The sequence below is a fragment of the Triticum urartu genome, chromosome 7A, assembly GCF_056163025.1.
Source record: "Triticum urartu cultivar PI428250 chromosome 7A, HENAU_Tu73, whole genome shotgun sequence".
Taxonomy (NCBI): Eukaryota; Viridiplantae; Streptophyta; class Magnoliopsida; order Poales; family Poaceae; genus Triticum; species Triticum urartu.
Window position 1 is genome coordinate 66,703,434 of NC_141879.1, and position 18,903 is coordinate 66,722,336.

General features: G+C 47.8%; 1 protein-coding gene across 1 annotated transcript; it reads left to right on the plus strand.

Annotated features, from left to right (window-relative positions):
- The first annotated feature begins 17,750 nt into the window (after window positions 1–17,750).
- Window positions 17,751–18,441, plus strand: LOC147957854 (uncharacterized). Its single transcript, XM_087537817.1, has one exon. The coding sequence runs from the start codon at window positions 17,751–17,753 to the stop codon at window positions 18,192–18,194; it is 444 nt and encodes a 147-aa protein (XP_087393943.1). The 3' UTR covers window positions 18,195–18,441.
- Window positions 18,442–18,903: the final 462 nt, after the last annotated feature.

Here is an 18,903-nt window from a genome sequence, read left to right on the forward strand (position 1 = left end):
AATTTTGCCAAACATTATAAAAAATTGTAGTAACATATATGACATCAAATCGGTATATTATCAAAATATGTTTCAAAACGGATCTAATGATACTAATTCAATGCCATAAATGATTTTACTTTTTCTTAGAAAGTTGGTCAAATTTGTAAAACTTTGACTTATGAATAAAATTAGATATACACTTATTCGTGAACAGAGTGAGTTAACTGTAGACATGTGCAGTAGCAGCTTGGACCTGGCCGCCCTAGTTCTGACCAAGCCAACTGAGCTGAGTCGTGAAAGCAGAAACCGGACGGTAAAAAGCAAAAATGAACCTGCAATCTCGCTCAGCGCCCCAATTCGTGGGAGCTTAATAACTTTACTGATAAGAGAAATGTAAGTTTAGGGAAAGTAGTGGATATTTGGCATTCTTAGGTTTATTTGGAATTCTTAGGACAAGTAGAAAAATATACTATCTATGGAACTCACGTAATCGATTGTATATGTGATCAGTCTCGTATTATGTGGCTGTCACGTAACGGAGATATTCTACTTCCAGCGGGAAGCAAGTGCGGCAAGGCGATGGCCATATTCGACGACAGCGCACATGGGGATGTTGAGTTTGACGGCGCCGCCGGCGGACGATATGCTAGTCATGGTGGTCACAACAGCTCGAGGTTGAGGCCGGGGGAGGTGCCCTGCCGCTCCAGGTCGATGTTGGTGGAGCGCGACGGCCTGCTAGGCCAGGAGAAAGAGATTGAGATCGGGGAGATGGGGACAGAGGCACAGATTGGAGTGGCCGCTCGTACCGCCTTGTCGCCGTTGAAGCTAGTGGCACATATTAGTTGCCATGAATGGCTACCATGAACTGATGGTTCACTACTTTTATGCCGGCAGGCCAGCTTCAGTCGCCAGTCGCTTCCAATTCCATCTCCCGGCCGCATCAGCCGCCTGCATCGCTCGCCCCGCATCGATCTGTGAGGCCCGTACCACACCGCATCAGATCAGATGGTCTCTCGTACACAGGCATCGAATATTGTTACCCAAAATCTTAAAAGTGCACGCGCACTATTTGGACGTCGCGAGCGGTCTGTTCCTGACCGCACGATCACGCCCGGTCGCGGCGCGCGTGCATCAGGTTCCACGTTGTCGCAGCCGTTATCTTCTCGCCCCCCTCCTCCACTCCCCGCCCCCATCCACTGTAATGTCGCCGCTCATCGAGCCGCACGACTACATCGGCCTCCGTGGATGCTGCCCCGGTGCTCACCGTCGGACCCGTCTCCTACAAGGCCGCCTGCAAGCTCTCCTTGCCCGACGCCTCCCCCGCTGCGGTTGTTCCGTTGCCGCAACTGTCGCCAGGGGTGAGAAGAAGGGCGCCCTGCGCAACTGCCGCCGTAGTTGCAGGAGGGGACGGACCTCACCTGCGTGCTCCGCTTCCTGCAGTCCGCGGGGGACCGCGTCTCACGCGGGAGTGGCGGCGGATGCGGCGGTGGCCCCCCGCGCCGCGGGGGCGAGACTAGGAGGTGTTGGACACCTACATCAACGTTGACGACGGCGCAAGATGCAGATTCCGACGTGGAGGGCCTCCTGATTGTGGTGGTCCTGGATGTCGACGCATTCCAGGGCAGCTGGCGGGGCCGGCCGGCCTTCTCCAGCACCCGCAGGCATAGGACGCGCTCCATCGGCCCTTGAAGGAGCAGCTGCTCGACGACCTGCTCCTCCCCGCCGGTCCCGCTGCGCCGATGCCACAGCATGCCCAATCTGAATGCCGAGACGAGCACCAAACCAGGCCTATCAGGATTGCACGCCGTCGCCATTGGTCTCGACTCTGGAGTGTCGCGCAAAGGCCGTCTTGTCCAGAATCAACAATCTTGTGTTGTCCTCTCGTCCGGCAGCGCATGAAAATGGATTGGCTTTGGTTTGTTGTGCCCTGTTGATTTCAGTTCTGAAGAAACTGTGCGTCGACAGCATCAGTAGCTAGCTGCACAATCTAGCAATGGCAGTAGGTAGCGGCGGCATCTAGCAACGACAGCAGTAGCAGGCCATGGTTCAGTTTAGTTTCAGTTTAGCGACGACAGCTAGCAACCGTAGCAGCAGCAGACCATGGTTTAGTTTACTGTAGAAAAGCCAACATAAGCTAGCAGCGGCAGCTAGCAATGGATAGTTCAGTTTAGTTTTATTTGTGGACATTTTGACACATTTTCGTTTCGCCATTTAAGTTAATATATACAACAGTAGGTTCGGCTAAAGACTGTGGTTCTTTGAGATGAGTGTATTAGGATATGTAGTTAGTTAGCTCTTGTTAGCTCGATCGTAGAATTGCACGCTTCCGCCCACATAGTCGTGTATACGTCCTAAAGAGTTGCACACTATTGCCCACACAGTCGTATATGTACGGTGATGGAGTTGCACACTCTCGTTTGCATGATCCCACACACACGGCCACAGAATTGCACACTCTCAGCAAAGTAGCTAATGCACAATTGTGAAAGTTACACACGCACGATAATATAGTCCACACGCATGATCACGGACCCGCATACTCTTGTCGGCGTAATAGCTCACACATGGTCGTGGATTTGCACACTCTTATTGGGATAGTCGCATATGCACGGCCGCAGAGTTGCACACTCTCATCGGCATAAACGCACACGCTCGGCCGCGGAATTGCACACTCTCGTCGGCATAGTCGCACATGCATGGCCACAGAGTTGCACAATCCCGTCCGCATAGTCGCACATAAATTGTCGCGAGCGGTGCTCACGCATGGACGCGTAGTTGCACACTCTCGTCGGCATAGTCACACATGCATGACCACATAGTTGCACAATCTCATCCATACGGTCGCACATGACTTGCCGCGGGAGGTGCTCACGCCCGGCCGCGGCGTTGCACGCTCTCATCGGCATATTCACACATGCATGACCACAGAGTTGCACAATCTTATCCGCATAGTCGCAGATGAATTGCCGTGGGAGGTGCTCACGCCCGGCCATGGAGTTGCGCACTCTCGTCGGCATAGTCGCACATGCATGGTCACATAGCTGCACAATCTTGTCTCAATAGTCGCACATGATTTGTCACAGGAGGTGCTCACGCCCGACCACGGAGTTGCACACTCTCGTCGGCATAGTCGCACATGCATGGCCACATAGTTGCACAATCTCGTTCGCTTAGTCGCACATGAATTGCCGTGTGTGTGCTCACGCTCGGCCACGGAGTTGCGCACTTTCGTCGGCATAGTCGCACATGCATGGTCACATAGCTGCACAATCTCGTCCGCATAATCGCACATGATTGGCCGCGGGAGGTGCTCACTCCCGACCGCGGAGTTGCACACTCCCGTCGGCATAGTCGCACATGCATGGCCACATAGTTGCACAATCTCATCCGCATAGTCGCAGATGAATTGCCGTGGGAGGTGCTCACGCCCGGCGGAGTTGCGCACTCTCATCGGCATAGTCGCACATGCATGGTCACATAGATGCACAATCTCGTCCGCATAGTCGCACATGATTTGACGCGGCAGGTGCTCACTCCCGGCCGCGGAGTTGCACACTCTCGTCGGTATAGTCGCACATGCATGGCCACATAGTTGCACAACCTCATCCGCATAGTCGCACATGAATTGCCGTGGGAGGTGCTCACGCCTGGCCGCCAAGTTGCACACTCTCGTCGGCATAGTCGCACATGCATGGTCACATAGCTGCACAATCTCGTCGGCATAGTCGCACATGATTTGACGCGGCAGGTGCTCACTCCCGGCCGCGGAGTTGCACACTCTCATCGGTATAGTCGCACATGCATGGCCACATAGTTGCACAATCTCATCCGCATAGTCGCACATGAATTGCCGTGGGAGATGCTCACGCCCGGTCACGGAGTTGCGCACTCTCGTCGGCGTAGTCATACATGCATGGTCACATAGCTGCACGATCTCGTGCGCATAGTCGCACATGATTTGCCGCGGGAGGTGCTCACTCCCGGCCACGGAGTTGCACACTCTCGTCGGCATAGTCGCACATCATTTGCCACGGGAGGTGCTCACTCCCGGCCACGGAGTTGCACACTCTCGTCGGCATAGTCGCACATCATTTGCCACGGGAGGTGCTCACTCCCGGCCCTGGAGTTGCACACTATCGTCGGCATAATCGTACATGCATGGCTACATAGTTGCACAATCTTGTCCGCATAGTTGCACATGAATTTCCGTGGGAGGTGCTCATACCCGGCCACGGAGTTGCACACTCTTGTCAGCCTAGTCGCACGTGCATGGTCACATAGCTGCACAATCGCGTCCGCATAGTCGCACATGAATTGACGCGGGAAGTGCTCACGCATGGTCACGGAGTTGCACACTCTCGTCGGAGAGTCGCACAAGCATGGTCACATAGTTGCACAATCTCGTCCGCATAGTCGCACATGAATTGCCGCGGGAGGTGCTCACGCATGGCCGCGGAATTGCACACTCTCGTCGGCATAGTCGCACATGCATGGCCACATAGTTGCACAATCTCGTCCGCATATTCACACATGAATTGCGCGGGAGGTGCTCACACCCGGTCACGGAGTTGCACACTCTCGTCGGCATAGTCGCAAATGCATGACCACAGAGTTGTACAAATCTTGTCTACATAGTCGCACATGAATTATTGTGGGAGGTGCTCACGTCCGGCCGCAGAATTGCACACTCTCGTGCATAGTCGCACATGAGTGGCCGTGGAGTTGCACACTTTCGTTCGCATAGTCGCAGGCGCACTGATCTGGGAGTTGCACATGCACAATGGGGTGTTGCTCACGCGCGACTGCTGAGTTGCACACCCTGACCAGCATAGTTGCTCACACACGGACCATGAGTTGGCACACACTTATAGAATTGTCCCTCAAACGCGGCTGTGGGGACTACACACGCGTGACGACTACCAGGCAGTTGGCCAGGACTCCGAGTTGGCACACACTTATAGGATAGTCCCTCAAACGCGGCTATGGGGGCTGCGCACACGCTACGACTACCAGGCAGTTGGCCAGGGCACCAGGGAAGCATTGCATCGACTGTCAAATTAGTTGCACATCGAAGGCTAAACAGTTGCACCAAACGGAGACTAAATTGCACAGTAAAAAGTTTGTCGAAACATACTCATGCAGGATCTTATTTCGAAGAGTACGCCACGACGATTCCAAGGGTGGAAACGAATCTTAATTCTGACGCGTCGTTAAAAATGTATGACTTTTTAAAATTTTGAAAACTTAAATTAAATACGTTCACACTTATATGAATTCTTTTGAAATACTCGGTTACATGATACTTTTTCTAATATATGAATTAGAATTGTTTTTATTATATTAATTGTTAAAGGGGACAAATTATTACCTTTTATGGACTAGGGGACAAAAAGTATCTATTTCAGGCCGGCCGCTCGTGAAGGCCAGCGAGCAGCCGGCCGCTGGCTAGACTCGCCCATATTGTTAACCCTAGCCACCATGCGCAAGAGTGGCTGCGGGAAGGTGGAACGACGACGGAGAATAGAACGCATATCGGGGAAGATGCTACTCGCTCGTAATTTTTTCCCTGTGTTGTGCAGACTGGACCCGCGGCTTCCTTAGATGGGCTATCTGGCCCAATTAACGAGGATACTCCAAAAAAGCTACCGGAATAGCTACTCTTAAGACAGCGGGCCCAGGTTGTGGTCATGTTTTCACACGAAACAGAGATTCACATGCATCCAATGGCCACAAACAGTCCAATCATAAAAACGAATGGTCCTAACGACTGATGGCGTGAGAGGCAAGGGATTAAGTGCAGTTTTACTGTTCTTAATAATTGTTCTGTGTTTTAACCTGATTGAGTGAATCGAAAAACACATTGTATGCCTCTTTGTCTTTTAGCAGCCTCTGCAATTCATCAAAACTGCACCAATATAAAAAGTAAGAATAGCAGTGTAACATGGCTCTATATTCCAAAGAAGCATGCATCACGATCATCATACAATTGTGTATAAAGGAACACTATGCAACGACAAAAACAGTAAGCATTTGGAAATAAGATACATGACACACACATACATAATTATTGTGTCTGAATTATCTAGAAATACTATGCAACTACACACATAGTAAACATTTGGAAATTAGAAATACACAGCAAACCCATGCATAAATGATGTATATGAATTCTCGAACTTACAGTAGTTGGCATGCCCTCTGTACATTTACTTTCTTCTCATCAGCAATTCACATATAATTAGCCTCTAGTATCAACCTACAAAATCATTCTACGTGGCTGACGGCGCTGATCATCTGGTTTGACTTTAAAAATATTACTGGAGATTTTTTTTCGTTCTTGCAATTTGTAAAATCTACAGTATTGCGATCACTTTCTAAAAAATAGCATATGCAGAAGTGAAACCGAGTCATGACTGACTATAGGCATATAGCGCAGACACTGGCACACGAATGAATCATCTGACTCTATTCAGTGATTATTGGCCACACTTTCTCATTAGTCATTACTAACACAACCTAAACAGCACATGCAGAGATGATGTTGCCGGTGCAAGAAAAAACGAATCAAATTTGCATTTGTCTTGCAACAGTGTTATAAAACTACACATATTTGTCCCGCCAACAACAATAAGCAATAACTGGAAAAAAAACAATTCGTTTAGGGGAACAATGCAATGCAAATTTAATGGCCCGGTTAGCATTTATAATATGCTAAATCATGCAACAATAGTTATGGGACAATACTCAGCTCCATAAGATGACGAGACTAATGGTTTTCTTATGTTTCTCTCCATGATGATGATGATGATGCATATGAGCTCCTTGCAAGAACCTTTGAAGATCCCAAGAAGCTCGTCGACGGCGGGGAAAATTAGTGGCGCAACATCGAGCAGGGGCGGCGGCGACAGCCAGACCACCTCGAGCACCACGGTCCGGAAGCCAAGAGCATGAGCAGACCAAAATCAGAATGGATTAACCAGGAAACCCTGGACAGATCCCTAAAAACAACAAATCCCTTGATGAGCACATACACATCAGAAAGGGAAAGACAAACAAGGCAGCAAATAATCACCTCGGCCATCTCAGAAGCCCACTCGGTGTGCTCCCTCTCCGGTCGACCCGCAAGACAGCCCCAATGCCATGCCCTCGTCCCAACCATGAAACAGCTAGACAAGTAAGGAAGATGGTAAGAAAGAAGCAAAATAAAAGATAGGAACGACGAGTGAGAGGAAAGCCACCTGAAGAATGGTTCCTGCTCAGAGTTTCCTTTTGTTAACATGGTTCTTGACAATGGTGGGAGGCACAAATGTCACAATGATTTGGATAGATTAGTCAGGGTAGTGAGGGCCAATAAAAGAGTGTTATTACAATATTTAGTTTACAATTCAATTGCAACTTGCAACTGGAAATGTGCAATCCTATGTCTTACACTATAAAACATTCCACTTTGCTTCTCATTTAGTTTTTTGTTTACAGTGATACTAATTGTGCTCCATGCTCGCTCCTGATGAATGTATGCACAATAGTTGTTTGTGGCAGTTTTTGTTTTGGTTTACACAAGCAATAGAGAGCAATTAGACATGACACTTCTTTCTCAGCCTTGATTGTTTGCTTCCTGTGCATGCCTTATAGTATTAAATCCTACATACTTGGTTCATCAGGGGCATATAGATAGATGTGTTCATCAGGCATGTCCTAAATGAAACGGAACAATATTAGATATAAAGAGAAAATAAAAAAACTCAGCTCCAATAGAAACATTAACCGGCCTAAAGACGTTGTTATTAGAAACATGACACTGTGGTTTCTGCTGGTTTATCAACAAATTAGAACAAGCCGTTCAACCGACTACTTGTTGGGAGCGAGTATTTCTAGCATAACAAAATGCAATACTCTTAACCAGATGAAATCAAGGACCAAGAGCAAACAATAAAAGATCAAGAAGAACTCATATGAAATAAAGATATGAGAGAGAAGAAATATTTACATAAGACAGTTATAAACACTAGAGCATAAATAAGCAACACCTTTAAATACAAATAAAAAGGGTTAAGTGTTCATTGCATAGTGGGCTCATATTCGCCTTTCCTCCATCATCCCTTATCACCAGATCAATATGTTTATACAATGGAGCTGCCCTGGTTATCACTCAACAAGAATGACCATCCAACTTGATACCAACGGGTGCCTCGATTGTTCAAAGGCACACTTATTTCAACCACGGTTAATCATCATCGCCCTAACACGAACACCACTAATCAATTTAATCCAGGAGCATAGCAATAGGACCAGGGCACCCACATGTAACCCAGAGCATCACATGAGCTCCTATGATAGCAACCAAACATGAACAGCAGCCTGGAAACCCTAGAATAGCATGGATCCACTACTACAGAGCTCAAGTCAGAACCGATGCATGAGTAGGGCATAGAGCAACAACCAGACAAGCACCACATGAACATAGCCACGACTATGTCCCAACAGTAGCCCAAGCAAAGGAGCAGGAGGAAGACAGAGCTCACCAAGGGAAGTTCTAGCCGAGGAGAGAGACGGCTAGGGTTTCACCATAGGCGCACCGTTCTTTTATATGCAATATGCGAAATGGTGAAACGCCCTCAGCGGGGCACTGCAATTACACATGGTGGCACGACCGGGGTGAAACTATCATTGCTAAAAGAGCCCCACCTCGATCCGACGGGCGAGGTCATCCCAGGGCTCGATCTGATGGCCCAAATTGCATAAATAAAATGATCCAACGGTCGATGTGCGCCAAGATCTGAGAGCGCTTGTTGGGTGCTTCGTTTCTTGTTTCTGGATTCTCGATAAATAAGCAACACCTTTAAATACAAATAAAAATGGTTCAAGGTTCATTAGATAGTGGGCTCAGATTCTCCTTTCCTCAATCATATAGCCTACCCCGTCATCTCTTATCACCAGATCAATCTGTTTATACATTGGGGCTGCACTGGTTATCACTCAACAAGAATGACCATCCAAGGGCAGAACAACGCGTATCACATGATCAAAAAGGATTCTAGACACAAGAGGGAGGATCCAACTTGATACCCATAGGTGCCTCGATAGCTATACGACCAGGGCATCCACATGTAAACCAGATCATCACAGGAGTTCCCATGATAGCAACTAAACATGAACAACATCCTGCAAACCCTAGAATAACATGCATTGACAACTACAGAGCTCAAGTAGGGAACGATGCATGAGTGGGGCATAGAGCATCAACCGGACGAGCACCACATCAATATAGCCACGACCATGTCCAATATTGTGGCCGAAGCAGATGAGCAGGAGGAAGATGGAGCTCACCGAGGGAGATTGTAGCTGAGGCGGTACTCAGTGGGCACCGGGGTTGCGCTTGAACGCCGTCCAACGAGCAAGGAACCGCGTTGGAATTGCGCCTTGCACCGCCCCACCATTCTTCAGTAGGCCCAAGTTGGCGGCTGCCCCATCACCTAAAGGAATCAAACAGTTAGTAATCCAAATCATAGGCACCAATGGTAACTGGAGATGACACTAACAAACACACTGGTGAATTTGAAAGCATAGAGAGAAATCAGTGGAACTCAAATGAATAAATCTAGAGCATCTCTACCAAGTGTCTTAATATGATCCAGAATGTCTGAAAACAAAAACAATATTGAAATGAAAATAACTCAAATCTGGTACATGATGCTAACAAAAAATTGCAACTGAAGCGTAGCTGAACGAGACAACGGAAAATCATATCACTTGATGATCAAGAGAATTAACAAATGAAGCAGACATGTAGATCAACTAATTAACCTGGGTTATTAGTAGGCGGTTGTGGGATCTTCGGACATGTTTTTGGATAATTTTTTAATCAACATAGTTGTTCTGTTTTTAGTTCGCAAAGACATTCTTGAATCTATAGTTAAATGTAAATTTGACCAACTGAACTTAATATATCGGTCAATCATTTATTAAACAATGCAGCTTGACTTTTCACTGTGGTTTCAACATGCATCAAAGGTTCTCACATGATAATATCCCAGATGAAAATTATAAATATAGCACGATGTTCTATATGTGTCACAGAAATAACAATAGGAAAGAATTGCAATATAAAATTCAATAAGAAAAATATTGGAAAAAACTGACACATAGTTCCATAGTAGAATAGCAGGAAAACAATGTTCATGTATAAACACTAAAATTCAGGATCCCTTTTGATGTACTTAATGGGAACCGTGTAACTAAGAAACCTATCCAACTCAAGTACTACTTTCAACTACGTACATGTATGGCCAATATTTGTTAAATTTTACTACCTAATCTACAACAAAAACGTGTACAATCTGGAAGTTCAACTACTTTCAATACAAGTTTCTTCGTGTTTCTAGTTTTTCTTAGGAGATAACAAGTAACACAACTTAACAAATCGAATCAAATGGGATTAAGGATTGCAGTACAAGGAAACAGAAGACAGGAGGAGAGGGTGACATACCTCCATGGACATGCATATCACCCCACCTCGCTTGTCCTTCTTCTTCTGGTCCTTCTGCTCCCTACTCATCTATCCCATTCCTCTCTTTTTCTCTGCACATGGACATGGGAAGCACCAAATTGATGCCACCCAAGTACTCCCATGTCAACAACATCCATATTTGAGTAAAAAGTAACGTTCTCCACGACCTATTTGAGGATTCAGCAATATATCTTATCAACATGCCCTAGAGCTCTTCTTGGGGCAAAGTCAGAAAAGAAACCATGCTTAACAGTAACACAAGTGGGGCAAAATCAGAAAAAAAAGCCATGGTTAAGAGTAACACGAGTGGGAATCAAACAAATTGCAATATCCATGGCTTATTTTGGGGCAAAATCAGTATATCTTCAAACAAAAGCAAACATAACACACACACACACACATACATACAGATATATCCTACCTAGAACCTCTATGCATACATGGACATAGGTCAGAATATGGCCAACAAACCAAGCAAGGCAACAACACATGTACTTTGTAAAGGGAAAACTTTGTTTTTGCCACTCTAGCTTTTACCAATTTTTCTTATGCCACTCTAGAATTTGACATCTCACATTTGCCACTCTTTGCTTTTGACAATACATTGCAAATGACATTCCATGGCAAACATGATAACTTTTCATTTCACTTTTGCCACTCTTAGCTTTTGACAATGTATTGCAATTGCCACTCTAAAACTTTTGCTTTTGCCACAGAATGGAAAAAGTGATATATTGTCAAAAGCTAAGAGTGGCAAAAGTGAAATGTCAAATTCTAGAGTGGCATAAGCAAAGTGTGCAAAAACTAGAGTGGCAAAAACAAAGTTTTCCCCTTTGTAAATAATTAGCTACATCCAAAGCTCTCCTTGGCAGCAAGGTACAAACAAAAAGAGAGAGAGGCAAAGAAAAATCTCTTCTTTGGAACCCAGCTAAACGAAGAATCTCCTCCACAAGAAGAAAACAAAAATCCCTAATCCCTCTCCTCAAGGTAGATTGCAGCAAACAAGATTAGAGGAGAAGAAGCTCACCCAGTAGTGTGGAGAAGCTCACCAAGGTAGATTGAAGCTCACCCAACAGTATGCATCACCTGCGTGAACAAAGCAACAGCGTGAGGGGAGGGGAGGGGCCAATAGCAAATCAAAATTGACGTACCTTGACCAGCAGCACAACTCCAGGGTTAGGGTTGGAGCAGGGGAAGGCGGCGTCCCGAGTATGCCATGGCGTGGGCATCGAGCAGGCAGCCCGTACCATCATGCCCCCGAGAAGAAGCTCTCGGAGGCCAAGGTCGGACGACGGCGCCGGAGGATCTGCGAGCGCCTTGGCCGCCGCCTGACCTGCTCGCTCTCCCTCTTCTCTTCTCTTCCCTTCCCTGGTGCCTAGCGGTCGGATGACGGGAGGGGGCAGCGTGAGGTCGTGGATGGTTGCCTGGGCGAGCGGCGATGGTGGCAGCGACGGCCGGTGGCGGGTAGGGAGGCGGGCACGGGTTAGGGTTTGGAGGGAGAGAGAGGTGGGGCGGGAGGGAGAGAGAGAGGTGGGGCAAGAGGAGCTGGGCGCGGGGGAGGCGTGAGTGTGGGAGGGAGGAGGCGGGGGAGGCGACCCACGAGCTGGGTGGCGCAAGGTCGGGGATGGGGGCCGGGCCGAGCGGCGGCGCGACGACAGGGGGTCTGTGGGCTGCGGGCGGCTATGTTTTGGAGAGAGAGAGAGAGAGAGAGAGAGAGAGAGAGAGAGAGAGCTGAGACGGACAAATGGGAGTAGGGCAATCGCTCTCCCTCGCAAGACGTGTTGACCTAAGACGTGAAAAACCAAAAATGCCCTGGACGGGTTACCGAAATTACAGGCGGTCGCATCCCAGTTCCGACACTATTCATTGCTGGAGCTCTCAGTTTTTATCCGATCGAGCGTGTTTGGGAGGGGGATTCGACGGCCCAAAACACATCAAGGAAATGATACGACGGCCGAGAAGCGCTAAGCTCTGGGAGTGCTTGTGGTATGCTTGGTTTCTTGTTTTAGGATGTTGATCCATATACAAATACTACCTACTGGATACTACGTCAATTTCAACAACAAAAAATTACTGGATACGTCAGACCAATCATTCTTTGGAGAAAATATGGATAAGAACAAATTGCAGAAAGGTTACCGTTGTAGGTGGTCTGTTCTAACTCTGGATCGACGTGCTTGGAGGGTGGCGATAAGTTCATTGGACCGGCGAAGCAGCACAACCGAAGTAAGAAATAATCGATCGATGCCGATGAGGCCGATGAGCTAGCTGGTGTGTTTGAGGCTGCGCGTTTGTCGTTTTCTATGCATACCTGGTATTGTGTAATCTATGTATTAATTAGGTGCACTGTTTTTTTGTTTCTTTTATGCAGCTCTGCTCCTTTTCGGGCTGCGAAAGTATGTAATGTAGTTATCAGTAGTAGGCTCCGATCGAGGTCACTAGTAGAAAAATGGCCTTTAGTCCCAGTTCTAGAGGGCCTTTAGTCCCGGTTCTGGAACTGGGACTAAAGGGTTGTTTGGATAGCAAGATTATAGAGAACTAGCTCTAGTTAAATGCAATTTCTGTTGTAACAACCAAAAATCTTGTTTGGATGGCCTAACTGAATCATGGATAAAGAAAACTGAGTTCTACAAAACCTCAAAAACCCAGCTTATAGAAAAACGACTATTTGGCGTTTTTATATAAACCAGTTTTATGAATATGGTGGCCACATACGGAGCGCATGGTGCCATGGCCGATGTGCTCCTCCTTCTGCCAACGACGACGTCCGCAATCCTCTTCGGGCATGAGCGAGGCGCCGACGAGTGGGTGAGCTCGCCGCTCGGGGCCCAGACGTGGTCGTGGTCGTGTCACACGACGACGCATCATAGCGCCGCCACGTCCTCTGCAGGCACAAGCGAGGCGACGCTGGAAGTCAGTGCGGCTCAGCGAGCTCTCGCCGCTCTGGCCCGGACGTGGCCTTCGTCGTGTGACACGGCGACGAAGCACAAGGGTCGCGACGTGCTCTACAGGCATCAGCGAGTTTACGCTGGAAGTCGGTGAGGCTCGGCGAGCTTGCCGTTCGTGGCTTGAACGTGCCCGTCGCCGTATGGCATGGTGACTTGGCGAGGCGGGAGCCGGGAGCTGCCGCGGAATACAGAGTGCCATAGCCGATGTATTCGTCTTACCGACGGTTGCTACAACCTGATCTCCCCAGCGTACGCGAACGGCGAACAGCATCACATCGTAAGCACTGCCCCCTGCCTAGTCATCCCAGCGGCGCACAGAGGATACTGCTGCATGGCCGGCAGCCTGGTTCGTTGTCATCACCGTCGCCACCGACAGCGCCCTTGTCTCTGTCGCCGTATTTGGGGAAGTGGCCGCAGCGAGGCTGACAGGAGCGCTCGACGGAGACGCTCCCGCTAAGCGCCAGCAGCTCAATAGATCGACCGAAGGAACGTATTGGAATTTTGACTAAGTCGTTGTGTGATGGAGCTGTGTATCCATGCTTTCTTATTTTTCTCATCCAAACAAAGTATTGTATGTGCTTACCTTAACAGAATAACTAACCAAAACTGGTTTTCCTAAAAATCCTCTAAACACTCGTTTTCTAAAATCCTACTTCTAATTCCCTGTATCCAAACAACCACTAAAGGGTCGTTACTAAAGCCTCCCCCTTTAGTCCCGGTTCTTACACGAACCGGGACTAAAGGCCGTCCATGTGGCCGCTGTCTGGAGATCCACCTTTAGTCCCGGGACTAAAGGTATTTTTCCAGAAAAAAATATTGAATTCTTTTTAAAAAAAATCGATATTCAAATTTCTGAATTATTTTCCAATTTCATCTCTCATCACCCTCATCACTGCTCTATTTAAGCTCTAATCTCTAATCACCTCTCATCATTCCAAATCATCTAACTTCCCGGCCAGTCCCCCTCGTTTCCAAGTCTGCACTTGTTGTTTTCCTGACAATAGTAAGATATCAATCCTATTAACCCTCAGAAGTTTAGCTTGAGCATGATGTAATCTGACCATAATTTGACAATAGTAAGATGTCATTCCAAAACAATAATTATTTAGTAACACTAATATTTCTTAAATAAGTAGTTTGACCATAGTTTGACCACAGTTTGACTAGATTTTACCAAAATTCAAAAAATGAAATAATTATTTAGTAACACTAATATTCTTGAATAATTATGTAGTAACACTACTATTTCTTTAATAAGTAGTTTGACCACAGTTTGACCAGATTTGATCAAAATTCAAAAAACTGTAATAATTATTTAGTAACACTAATATTCGTGAATAATTATTTAGTAACACTAATACTTCTTGAATAAGTAGTTTGACCAAAGTTTGACCTGATTTAACCAAAATTCAAAAAAAACTGAGGATTCTAAAAATTTACAAACAGGCCACTACATCTCGAAGAATTTTATTTTTTGAAGTTTCTAAAGGTGTAATCTTTAGTCCCGGTTTGAGATACAAACCGGGACTAAAGGGTGCAATGCCCTTTAGTCCCGGTTCGTGTCTCAAACCGGGACTAAAAGGCTCATTTGAACCGGGACTAATGTCTTTAGAAGCACGAATCGGGACCAATGCTCACATTAATCCCTGTTCGTGACTGAACCGGAACTAATGGGCTTATCTGGCCCAAACGAAAGCCCTGTTTTCTACTAGTGGGTGATCAAGATGTGTTGCCTTCATGGGGCGCCTTTTGGTGTGTGATGAGCGCTGAAATGAGGATTCAATGCAAGTGTTCCATCATGCTTCATTTGCTATAGTATTGTAACTGAGCATTGTCGAGTAGTAATATATTGCAAAAAAACACCCTAAAATTGCCAACCTCACATGGTTAAACCTCTCTTGGGTGGTTGTCATGGTGGCCCAATCTAGACACACTGCGCTGCGCGGCAGGGTTGCCTGAGGCAGTGGGTGAATGAGACATAGGAGAGTGAAAATATGTGACATAGTCACATAGAGTGAATTTTTTTTCGTGAATACGCAAATTGCATGTAGCTAGTCACATACAAAGAGGTAAGACTACAAGGGAGCACGAGGAAGAAGGGGATGCTCAGCCCCAAAGACCTAACTATGGTGGATCATGCAAAGGACTGGCTTTTGACCCTATCCATATCTTCTGCTGCATGTAGTGTAATCTTTAGTCCCGATTTGAGATACAAACCGGGACTAAAGGGTGCAATGCCCTTTAGTCCCGGTTCGTGTCTCAAACCGGGACTAAAAGACTCATTTGAACCGGGACTAATGTCTTTAGAAGTACGAATCGGGACCAATGCTCACATTAGTCCCTGTTCGTGACTGAACCGGGACTAATGGGCTTATCTGGCCAGAACGAAAGCCCTGTTTTGTACTAGTGGGTGATCAAGATGTGTTGCCTTCATGGGGCGCCTTTTGGTGTGTGATGAGCGCTGAAATGAGGATGCAATGCAAGTGTTCCATCATGCTTCATTTGCTATAGTATTGTAACTGAGCATTGTCGAGTAGTAATATATTGCAAAAAAACACCCTAAAATTGCCAACCTCACGCGGTTAAACCTCTCTTGGGTGGTTGTCATGGTGGCCCAATCTAGATGCACTGTGCTGCGCGGCAGGGTTGCCTGAGGCAGTGGGTGAATGAGACATAGGAGAGTGAAAATATGTGACATAGTCACATAGAGTGAATTTTTTTTCGTGAATACGCAAATTGCATGTAGCTAGTCACATACAAAGAGGTAAGACTACAAGGGAGCACGAGGAAGAAGGGGATGCTCAGCCCCAAAGACCTAACTATGGTGGATCATGCAAAGGACTGGCTTTTGACCCTATCCATATCTTCTGCTGTATGTAGCGATCAGTTAACTCCGCCGCCTATGTTCCCCGCCGGCTCTACTGCACGCCAATGTATTGCCTCGGTAGCGGTGGCGGCGGTGGGAGGTTGGGCAAGCCGCCGATGCGAGAGGAAGAAGCACCATTGGCAGGAAGAAATAGCAGCGACGACGCGGTAGGAAGTACGCCGGCGTGGGAGGAAGATGCACCGCCATGGCCACGAGCTCGGGGCCATTTGTGGCGGCGGATCTGTGCTGGGGATGGGTGGCAGCTGGATCCGGCCATTATCGGCTGCGGGACAGCGTCAAAGTGGATGTGGATGAGGGCGGTGACGCGCCGGCGGGGATTGGGAGGCGGGTACGGTGGGAGGTAAGGCGAAGTGGGTGGAGAATTTTCACTCCGTGAGCGGTCGGCCGAGTATATTTATGAGTCGCGATCGAGTCGGTGTAAACCCCCCGGCCCAACGGTTTTTTGGGTTATGTTAGTTCTTGGTTAGAGAAGAAAAAACGAATTTATCCTCCTTTAACTGGTTATTGGGATCAGTCAGAGATGTTCTAAGAGGCCATTGCAAACGCGGATAAGCAGCGCCACCATAACAAGAGGGACATGGGTCCAGGCGCCGCCACACCAGCCGGCAGCAATGGTGGTGAGGTTGGGGGATGGCGCTTAGCTAGGTTTTAAGTGAACGAAAATAATATCTACATACGCTATGTTGCAAAATATGATCAGACGTGTCACTAGTCTTATAACAAAGTTGCAAACCAACCAGTGGTTAGATGGTTAGAATGACAGTGATATCTTCAGCCCACTAGGATTCAAGTCCTAGACTTAACGCTCGTGCTCGCATTTTTTTCATTTTATTTCAGGCCTTTTAGCACTATGCGTTCAGTGGAAAGAGATGTTCCTGTCGACTACAAAAGCATATATGGCGAGTTCGTCAATATCAAGATAATGTGCCAGTTCGGTCACTCGGAGGCGCTCATAGAGGTAAGATGTGCGTTCATAGGGATGGGTGGATGAGCGTCTGGCTGTGTATGGTGTTTCTAAAAAACAGAGTTGCACGGAAAATTTCGTTGGAAAATCCGAAATCGAAGTTCAGTAGAAATGAAGTCGGGCGTACCCGTGGTAATATGAAATCCGAAGTTCAGTACAAATTTCGTTGGAAAATCCCGCCATAACGGACTCCAACTGCCCAACATGCCGATCAGAGACGAACTCGTTGCTTCCCTTCCTGCCGGATCGACATCGATATAGAAATGAAGTCGGGCGTACGTAGCCGTGGTAATCCTGTCCTACTCCGGCACGAGAACGTGTTTCCCGATCGATCTCCTCTCCTACCATCCAAGCCCGAAGCACTATAAGTAAACTGCCGCACGTACGCTCGCTTATTCCCATTGCCTCCCCGAACATCGATCTCCTACGATCAGATCCGGTTTCACTTCACCATCACGCGCGATGGCTAGGTTGGTGCCATCGCTTGCCATGGACCTGCCACAAGAAGAAGGAGGCCACGAGGACTCCGCGTTCCTCGGCGTCGTGGGAGATCCAGACGACTCGGAGTTGGCCGCGTTGGTGGCCGGGGCGCTGAAGACGGTGGACGCGCCGTCCGACGACGACCACGACGAGCTCAGCTGCCCGATCTGCTTGGAGGAGGACGACGCCGCGGCGTGGAAGGAGACACCGTGCGGGCACCGGTTCCACGGGCGGTGCGTAGAGAGGTGGCTGCAGGAGAAAGAGAGCTGTCCCATGTGCCGTCGCGAGGTCGTCACGGCGCCCGCCGCCACCGCAGATTGTACTGCTGCACACCTACATTTCTTGTGGATAGCTGCCTTGGGGTTGCATGTGTTTGGCGATGTTCCTGTGGACGACATGGAAACTGATGATGATGATGATGCTTAGGGAGAGCTTCCGGTCGACGTCGGGCACCAGGCTCGAAGCTGAGTTGCTTTTTGATCGAGATAAGTCCCCATGCATGCATGCGTGAAGCTCGGGGCCAGGAGACCTACCGTGGAAACTGTACGTAGTGAGAGATGCATCACCTAGTACATTGGACATGTCGGTCCGAATCGAAGGGACATGCTTTGGCCTTCCTTTTGTGTAAAAGATCAGATGTAAACTGTGTGTGTAATCCGTGCATCCTTGCATAAACATGCATGATCTTCTAGCCGTCTATGTGCAAATTGTTCTACGGTATTCTCTCACATACTTGCATCTCAGGCTGGACGTACCGAGCGGGCTTTTTGGCCCGCTCGTGGACCGACCTGGACCGGACCGATCAGTCCTGGCCCGCTGGGAATATAGGCCGGTCCGAGCTGGGAATTTCGGCCCGAAAGTCGACCGGTCCGGTCCGGTCTTAGCTCGGTTAACTCGACTGGACCGAACGAGCTCGGCTGTTTCTTACGCACGAATGAACTACACGATCGGTTCTTTGGCTCGAGGTAGAAGAGAGTTATCTCCACGATTTACTCCGTTATTTGAGAGACAGTTATCTCCACGATTCACTCCCATGATATTGGATAGACATTATCTCCACGATTTACTTCGTAGAAATAGGAATTCTATTGCCTAAAACGTTGGAGTTTTCCTTTTATTCAACGGAGCAGAAACA